The sequence below is a fragment of the Coptis chinensis genome, chromosome 8, assembly GCF_015680905.1.
Source record: "Coptis chinensis isolate HL-2020 chromosome 8, ASM1568090v1, whole genome shotgun sequence".
Classification (NCBI taxonomy): domain Eukaryota; kingdom Viridiplantae; phylum Streptophyta; class Magnoliopsida; order Ranunculales; family Ranunculaceae; genus Coptis; species Coptis chinensis.
In genome coordinates this window covers 70790434-70799847 of record NC_141463.1, presented here as the reverse complement: position 1 = coordinate 70799847, position 9414 = coordinate 70790434, and the positions used below count along the sequence as shown (strand labels likewise).

At 37.4% G+C, this 9414-nt stretch overlaps 1 protein-coding gene across 4 annotated transcripts; it reads right to left on the bottom strand.

Annotated features, from left to right (window-relative positions):
- Positions 1-1153: 1153 nt before the first annotated feature.
- Positions 1154-9171, bottom strand: LOC147482757 (protein WVD2-like 4). 4 transcript variants are annotated; one of them, XM_086580205.1, is made up of 14 exons: positions 9149-9171; positions 8797-8917; positions 8630-8688; positions 8196-8273; positions 8018-8102; positions 7847-7918; positions 7640-7750; positions 7275-7351; positions 4109-4253; positions 3793-3923; positions 3212-3482; positions 2962-3050; positions 2211-2526; positions 1154-1885 (listed from the first exon to the last, which is right to left on the bottom strand). In XM_086580205.1, exons 1-9 carry the CDS (start codon positions 9154-9156, stop codon positions 4199-4201), a joined length of 666 nt encoding a protein of 221 aa, XP_086436331.1. In that variant the 5' UTR covers positions 9157-9171; the 3' UTR covers positions 1154-1885; positions 2211-2526; positions 2962-3050; positions 3212-3482; positions 3793-3923; positions 4109-4198. The 4 variants fall into 4 exon arrangements, with proteins under 4 accessions (XP_086436331.1, XP_086436332.1, XP_086436330.1 ...); XM_086580207.1 differs by lacking the exons at positions 1154-1885; positions 2211-2526; positions 2962-3050; ... (1 more) ...; positions 3793-3923; positions 4109-4253 and adding an exon at positions 7482-7570 and having other exon boundaries at positions 7280-7351; XM_086580204.1 differs by lacking the exons at positions 1154-1885; positions 2211-2526; positions 2962-3050; ... (1 more) ...; positions 3793-3923; positions 4109-4253 and having other exon boundaries at positions 7184-7351.
- Positions 9172-9414: the final 243 nt, after the last annotated feature.

The following is a 9414-nucleotide window of genomic DNA, read 5'->3' as shown; positions in this document are numbered from 1 at the left end:
TCCTTTACGGCGAATACAATCGGAAAAACCGCATTGTTTATCAGCGATTATTGCAAAAGAACCAATTAGCTGTGATCCAATGGCTAGCCCATAATGTGCTCGACACATTTTCGAAATAACCAAACCCCTCCTCCATCTACTCTAGGTCCTGCAGACTAAAATCAATGATTTTTGCATAATTCAATTTCTCTGGAACGCGATCATACGTGCCAGGAAAAAGTCAGCTCCTTTGCCAACCATTGTGACGTGCGTTGGGGTTTTCCTATTACTGCTCCTACTACCTATCTCAAAACAACTAACATTCTCACCATTCACTCCGTTTGTATGAACGGTTTTTGGACTCCTGAAATTGTAAAGAACCATGCCGGTGCAGAAACCGGCGAAGTTTTTTCCTCTGTCAACATCTTCGTTGACAATGCAATACACAACGTATTTAATCATATAGAAGGCCTTCGTACAATTCACCAAGGACTAATGACATTATACACACATCAGAACATCATCATGACCAGACTTCTTGAGTTTCACAAGCTTCAGACAATGCACGACGAGGAACAAGCACAATTCTTACACAGCCACACTACAACAGAGCATAGTTTTAGCAGCGCCATACCCCATCGCTAAAGGTGCCTTTGAGCGTGGCAAAGATCTGTCGCCGCAACGCACCCGGATGGCGTTGCAAAGGCGTGGCTAAAAGTCGTCTCAAATACTCAAATGCAACGCCAAAAGTGGCGTGGCAAATGTTCCTAGTTTGTTATGACGCCTATGGGCCTAATACACTAATTCCGTTGCTACTTCATTTATGAAAATTAAATTAATTACAAATTTATTTCAAACTATTTGCGGCGGCGTTAAGGCCGCAAAAGAGAGCTTGTAACAACTAGGATGGCGTTGCAAAAGTGATACCTTTAGCTGCACAACTAGACATCGCAAAAGGCAACCTTTTGCTACACTATTTCCGTTGCGGAAAGTTTGAATTTTTAGCTATACATTTGGCGTGACAACAGACGTCCATAAATTTAGCGACACACCAAGTGTGGCAAAAAGTGTCTACGTTACGGTAGAATCAAATCTTTTAGCTACACCAAAATTGTTGCGAATGATATAAATTCCAGAAAAGCACACTTTATTTGGCAGTAAAACAACAATGAAATGGCAAAAGAAATGCATTTTTATTCGTTCATTATTAACTCCACATGTACACCCAAAACATCTTACTTAGGCCACCCCATGTGTAAACAAACGAGAAAATAACGAAACTTGAACTAGAGCATATAGTGCCGATAATAAATAGCCCTTGCCATCCAAAATCTTCTCAAATATCATCCGTAGAAAAGCGGTTTGAACAACTCGCGACTGGCGACACATTCCAAATTTTTGTTCAAATTTGTTTCTCAACTGAAGTTCTCGCATGGTACTCTCCCCGAGTATATCGATGTTTTTTCATGACTCAATGGTGGTGAACTGGTGACCACAGATATTCAAATTTTCCCGTCTTGAAGAGGCATCCGAGAAATGATTTGCTTCCATGCATCTTGAATTGAAACCTGCGACGATCATAAGCTTTAGTCAGCTTCAATGGCAATTTCAATATATAACACATAATTTGTATTTGATAATTGCTTTGCTTCCACTCACCTCTTGAAAACTGTGGGTAATGCGCGTTGGGTCATTATGTATAAAATGAATTATCGACACAAACTATTTAACGAAGTAATAATGCAATCAAATACGAAACGATACAACTAATTCTCTCCACCCAAAACCATGAAAAGCAAGAGGAAAATTTAAGTTTTGGGAACTTCAAGCCTTCTGCTAATGATCGGCTTCCTATCCGTCTTGGATCTAAAATCACAAGGTAACATCTTTGTACTGAAACTGCATACTTGAAAAATCAAAAACATAGATTAACATCCGTTAAAACAGAGACAAGAGTAGATAGTTCCACAACTTTTTGTGATTAACGGAGTCTGCACAAAAAGTTACCATATACTCTTTTCTTTTAATGTGGTTAGTTTGTGTTGCCATAATATGTAACTACCTTGAAACCCAAAGGACATGTTGAAATACAAAATGCACCCAACATAACATGGCAACGAGGGGGATAACATAGGGAATTTCTATTGTTCTATAAGGAAGATCGGTTCCCCAATTCAGCCTTCTTTGTCATTTAGCATGAGTAAGTACCTACTCGATGTGTTCATTCTTACCTCTACTACAAGGAGGTATCCGTCATCCTCTTTGTCACCTTTAGAAATGAAGATGGGCTCACCGATAAATCTTCGATTTCAACCCACCAAGTCGAAACCGACTTGTCATCCCATTTGAGCTTTGCAACATTATCAAAAGGAAAAATGCGGCAAGGTTTGGCGGGAACCGTAGATGTGGCAAAGATAAATGTACTTGTTTTTTTCTACTTGAGACCATTGGGTTGATCACAGGAAAGTCGAAAGGTGTAATCCAAAGGTTCAAGGGCTCAACGGAACAATATTTACAATTTCCTTCTTTGTCAAAGTTCATAGACACCTACATTGTCATAAGATTTAGTCGTAAACTTTACAACTTTGAATTGTGGGATCTTTTTCTTAATCGCTCAAAAGATCATTCAATTAAACAGATTACTACATATTCTACTAACATAAGAAACCACATAACTTCGGTTCAAATGTTTCTAATTTCTAGTGTAATCTGTGTTCTTTTGAAAATTAAAAGAAAATTACCTTCTCAGATTATTAGAAGGCTCTAAAGAAAAGTACACATCTTATTTGTTTGAGGTAGAAAATATTGGAGTGATTCCATGTGGTGAAGATATGGTTTGTTGGGTGATCCTATTAGAAGTTTTAAATGACAAACATTTTTTTTTGATAACGATAAACATGGTGAACAGAGAAGATGAAGGCAGTGAGTCCACAGAACATACACGCTTTAATCACAAAACATACACGGGAACACAAAGAGTACCTCCACTAGATGAGGCAAAGTGAATCCTCTTCACCTTCTCTTGCATTCATAAAAGAAGGGTCCAATGTACCACTTCTCCAAATCATATCCTACAAAATCATGAAAAAATTAAAATCCTTGCTTTATGTTACATGCGGCGATTTACAAATTACCACCGTAGTAAAAGTCAATATTCAAATTAAATAAGAAAAAAAAAGGATCATATCGTGGTGATAAAAACAGAAAATAGTGTGATAGTAAAAGAAATTACCAAACATTTTGCAAAAATTGAACCATTGGTAGGAGCAAGCAAAACATGCACTTGAATTTCTAGATTCCCTTTCACATCCCTCTCTCAAGGCATTACCCACATGTAATAGCCACATCTGTTTTGGAGCCTCAATCGGTACCCTCCAATCTCGATCTTCAACAATCTCATTTGGAAATCGAGGAAGCAAGTAAATAGGAGATGTAGATTTGCTATCGTCCATAGACAACGCAGATATCATCGGAGATATCCCACTTAATGCAAGCATTGACCACTGCAATTCAAATGCTAGACTAGATTAATCACTTCTATGCAAATGCAAAGATATATAATGTTACAATGGTCCTTCTAAATCAGTGTTTACATAATATTGTGAAATTTTGATTCCAAACTAAAAGCAACTTTCACGTTCGAACAAATATAAATTGTAATTTGCATGAATAGCTTATCGAGAACCCGAAATTTTAGCACAATGCTAGAAAGCTAATTCATGTATGATGATCTATTTGAGTTTAGGCACTTACGTAAATCAAAACTTGTGTTAGGAACATGTGATAATGTTGCATATCTAAAGTTTAACTCACCAGGAATATCGAGCTTAATACGATTCCCAAATAAAATATAGTGCGTGTCCGTGAAGGCCCAATCATGAACCATCATGTGTTCGAGATGTTATATGTTTGCTTATTCATTAACTTGAAATTTGAATCAAACTCTACAACAACAAAAATGCAAGTTATTCTTGGTTAGTTTATGACAAAATCGATTATACAATGAAACAACTCGGGAAAAGTTGAAATGGCATATCGGACAATAATGTTTAGATGTGATGAATAATACACATGTATACTGAGTACATATAACATGTAAATTATTACTAATAACAAATACAAAACATACCGTAGAAGGTGAATGTGCTTTGAGGGAGCAACATATCTTACGCATTAAGAATTCAAATATGCGTGGTGTCATCCCACCTCTAGACGGGCTTTACTTCCAACTCGTCAATCTCACCGAAAGCATTGTATATGTCTTCCCACTCCGCCTAGAGAGCAAATCCATTCATACATCGATGCAAGGTCAAAAAGCACCATAGTTCACCTTGGTGAACCTAATTCACTATCAAATTTGTACAACTGATTCAGATATTATAAAAGATCTGAACGCATGTAGGTGTTTTTGAAGATCGGAAAACCATGCACACCACAATGTCATACTTTGAAGGCGTAGACAAAGGAAAACATTATTCATGACCCCCCTGTTCCCCTCCCCAAATGTAAGAGGGGGGAAAGATCAAATGACTATTCCCAATTGCCACATTTCTTACACACCTACCCTCCCCAAGTCCTTTCATAAATCTACCCCATCAACTAACTCTGATACAAAAAATTAAAAAAGACATAAGGAGACATAAATCTACCCCAACGACCTAGGACAATATTCATAGTATACCTGAGGACAATATTCAAAGTATAGTGAACATCTCAAAACAAAAAAAACTTAATAAGGAGAAAGCATGTATGTTATATGTTAATCTAGATTGGTAATGACATGACTCGGTTCTACAAGTTTAACTTTTTCAAGCAACTTCGCAAAGATATTATCATGATACCAACATGAAGTGGCATGCTTAGGAAAACTGTAGAGGATGGTTCTAGAGGGTTTTCCTTAAGACCTTGCCCCATTGTGTTGCGGCACATACAAGGAATTGTATTCAAAGCACAACAAATATATTAAGTAAATGCAGTCCCGAAAGCACTCAAGTTGTTTCCCACGACATAGCGAGACCATTAGAAAAGCACAACAACCAATCGGACTCATCCAATGACATCTACAACATAATATATAGCCAAAGGAAATGTGATAATTCATTTTTATTTTTAAAAATGTCCAAAGCACCAAAACCAAGAACAAATACAAATGAAAAACAATGGTGAACAAAAAGGAGCTTCACCGGCACATAACGGTTTCAATATGAAAGATCCACCTAGCGTTCTTACCTTTGGATGGATGAAAAATAGGGGCAAGCAATCGCAAACTATTGTTACTATAACTTTGGACCAGTATTGCAAAATAAAAATCATCTCTTACAAAAACTTAGATTACATGGTAGAGCGGCTTTGAAAAACTCCCATTGCAACATGATAGAGGAATGTGAGACACCAAGCACTCAGTAGTCAATATATAATAAACATAATGGGATTAATTACCTTTATACACCCCATTACATATACTAGCATAATGCACGTGCTCTGCACATGATAACCATTATTGATGTGCATGAACAATATATACTTGTCAAAGCAAGTATCTTAGTGCCTTGATGTACATTAGTTCCTTCATCCTTGACGTCTTAAAACTTTTTGTATGTTAGCATCGACACATTATACTTAAGCATATAATTTATAGAGGACTCACCGGAGAACTTTATGTACTATTCAATAAGTTCCGCGCACTAATGATTACCAATCTTATTACATTCGACAGCCCGATTAAAAAGTCCATACATAGGCTAAAGAGCCCCTTGTAGGAGGAGTTTCTGCCAAATATATAATTGCATAGTACAAAGGTACTGAATCTTTTACTGTTCTTTCGTATCATTTAGTTCTGACATTCAGAGAATCGGAGGTAGTCTAACTTGACTATATTAAGTTTGCAACCTTGACGCCAATCAATCTGTTGAGCTTGTTACTAACATAAAGAAGTTGCGGGACTCTATCATTTTCCTTTTATCAATGGTAAGAAGCATAACATTTAGTCACGGGAGAGCACGAATTGAATGGTTGTGGACCTAAGATCAAATTGTGTTTGACCATGTAGGAGCCAAATATCTGATAGCCAATCCATGCGGGACTCAACTTGAGCAATATTCTAGGAATCTACTTCTTGAACAATCTAATCACCAATTGAATTCTCCTACGGCGATCGGATAGACTCGATTCAAAATGAGAAAAACTTAACGTTTAATTTATTGCCACTATAACTGTTCCGCGATGTCATTACCATCTAACATTGAAACACCAAAGAAAGTGTAAAAATTAACTTCTTGTATTGTTATCAAATGTATAAGGTCCCCATGACCCATGTACCATCAGCAAATTTGGGAAAGGCGTCGAAATGCAATGTCACTTTAGAGGCCTAAACATAGCATGGTTTTACTCTAGGTTCGGATGATTTGCAAAATTAAAGTTGAAACAAAAAATAGATCGGCGTAAGAGTAGTAACATAGAACGGCGAGGGGGTGGCAAGTGGAACTTATTAAATGCAAATAAAATTGATTTGTTTATGATCATAAGATGAAAAGCCTATCACAACCGCAATCAGAACTTGGTTATTTATCTAAAAATCAATCAACTTTTCCTTGTCCCTTGGTAAGTTCTCATTATAGCAAGGGAGACACGGTATTCATTGGAAAAACTGAAAATCCGAATTTGGGCCTAAGACCGGACGATCAGGTCTCTACTCTCTAGGAGTCTAGGTACATTCTCAATGCAATGAAGACTAAGTGTTAAGAGTAATTGCCTCACACTTCTCCGCATTGGGACTCAAATCACGAGGTAAATGGCTTTTCGATCCCACACACACTTCGTTATCATCATGCTCCATTTCATCTTTGAATATATATACCCACCAAGTCTCATCAGCTAATAATCAGCTGAATAACTGGTTGTTCCAGTTACAGCTGTAGTTGGCTGTTATGCCGACTATAACAATGATCATATGAATGGCACAAAAGATTCATTCTTAACGTAGTCCGAGCGAGCCTAATAAAACGCTCTGAGCCACAAGTGCAAGTTTCCTGCAGGATTGAATGTTGTCGGCCTTTCAACCCACTCCCTGGGTTAGGGATAGGGAGGCCTCTTAGAGACAGGCAAGGTATACTGATGAGTCACACCCTTAAAAAGAAAGAAAGAATTGCTCGCCACTGAATAGAAAAGAAAGGAAATCCACCATTCTTGACGTTAGGAGCGAATGGCGTCAGGGCCGACCCTAACCTACATGTGCCCACATAAAAAAAAAATAGCTAATATCATATTGCATTTTACGAGTCGTAAGATTGCCAAACCTTGTGCCCGCATAATGGCGTGAGCGCCTAGTGATTAGCGTCAGTGTGAAGTCTCTCCCAGATATCGAAAGTTTGGTCTGCAAATGGATTCAACAGTGAAATCAGTTAAAAGTTACACTTTTCAAGCTCAAGCAAAGAATAGATAGAGACATCTGTAACAGTGCCTCTGTGCAAATCAGAACTGAGCAAACCAATGAGCTTATTTACCACGAGAAAATAGTCTATCAAGCCAGATATATCAAGCAGTAGATAATCACCCATACTGCAGGCTAAACGAAATGCAATCACCTTGCAGACTACAAAAAAGCGGTGACTTTTATTTCCTAAAAGCATCTCACAAAATTAAATGAAATACAATGGTCTACCTTCTTCAGTTCGGTCTTTGGAGGAGGAGGTTCCTTATAGAAAGTAGGCATGGGGGCAGCTTTAAATGTCAGATTCTTTCTGAGTTGCTTGAGATCTGCTTCCTGGCTCTCCTAAAAGATGAACACAAAGGTTAGATAAAGTGAAACTTAGAAAATACCTTATCAAAGCCACGAAAAACAATAAAATTTAAGAGCTGTTCCTTATACCTTTGATTTTGCCTGCAAGTTATTTTTTTCGACTTCCTTAGCATGAATTTTCTCTTCTATTTTCGAATAAAACTGGCCAATAGAACAAAGAAATAGTTTGAATAGTTTTTCAAGCTTAATCTGGTGAGTATCAAAAGTCCAAAATCCTTTGAAAAACTAAGGTGATCAGACCTCCTTCCGTTTTTCAGCACGCTCATCCAACCTGAAAGCAAATCCAGATCCACTACTCCTCCTTGACCCGCGAGGAGTGGTACTTCTGGCAATATTGATGAAATCATTAGCCTTTAAAAAAAATAGGAAATGAAGAAAATAATCAATAGAAAATGAAAGTCCATGGGGAGACAAATACGAGGTAGCAGAATGAGCATCTTCATCATCTTTGGTTGGCAATGACTGCCTAGTTGTGATTGAACTTTGATCATGCAATCTATAGTAAAAGCAAATGATCTCATTTAAACCGATAATAGTTGACACAGAAAGAATATATCAAGAACTTACAGAATACAGCTAGCATTAAATAATTGGGACCAGCGTGAAGTGTAACATAGGAGCTACAATTCAAATTGTGTGTTTTTGTATGCGAATTGAACGCGGTAGGCAGTTCCAAAGTATTCTTCTAAATACTTATTTAAACTTCTATAGCCAATATTGCAGAATTCATAACAATTAGAGATAAATTTCAATCAACTTATCATAATTTCTCAAAACTAAAGAGAAGGCAAACAATGAATCACAGTCACGTGGGTACAAATGTCCAATAAGTATTATTAAGTAAGGGCTTACTCAGTAGCTCCAGAAGCTGGGCCATCAACAGATGCCTTCACAGTATCGCTCTTTCCAGGCTAATTTCAAGTAGATACGGCATAAGATACCGTATAAAAAGAAGAGATGAAATAACACAAGTAGAAACCGAAGAAGAAATACAAATGGCACAGAAAACAGACACTCACCGCAGACCGTCGCACGCTAGGCACAGATGCTAAAGTAGCCCGCTTGGGAGTACTCCCGTCAATAGTTGGTTTTGTTTCGATGGAACTGCCTCCAGTGGATACCCACCTAGTGGGAGGGCACCTAGTCTCAAGTATGCACCATATTATATTATAATGATATTTGACTAATGTAATTTTCATTTTAACGATAAAATAGGGAAATATAAATGTTGACAGGGGTGCTTATTGCATTCTTATCAAACCTAAAAAATAGATGATTGTTATACATATGTCTGTGGTACATAGACTATGTCTGAGGAGACAGGTGCGGTGTGTTTATGTGTATGTGTATGTGTGTGTCAGAGAGACTCACCATGCCATTCCAATCAGCACATTTCTTGTGTTATTTTGTGTTATCTTGTCCTCATACTACATCAGCCAGTCAAGAATAATTAAGGGTCATACTAATTCAACCAATTGAAAGAAATAGCAAGCAAAAAAAAAAAAAAAAAAATCCACTTACATGATCATGATTTGAAGAGAGACAGTTGGGTGTTAAGATGAAAGTCAACAAAAAATTTCATTCAATCCATGGCCTGCAGAAGAAGAAAGCAAAGAGCTTTGAGATCAGCCTTTGGA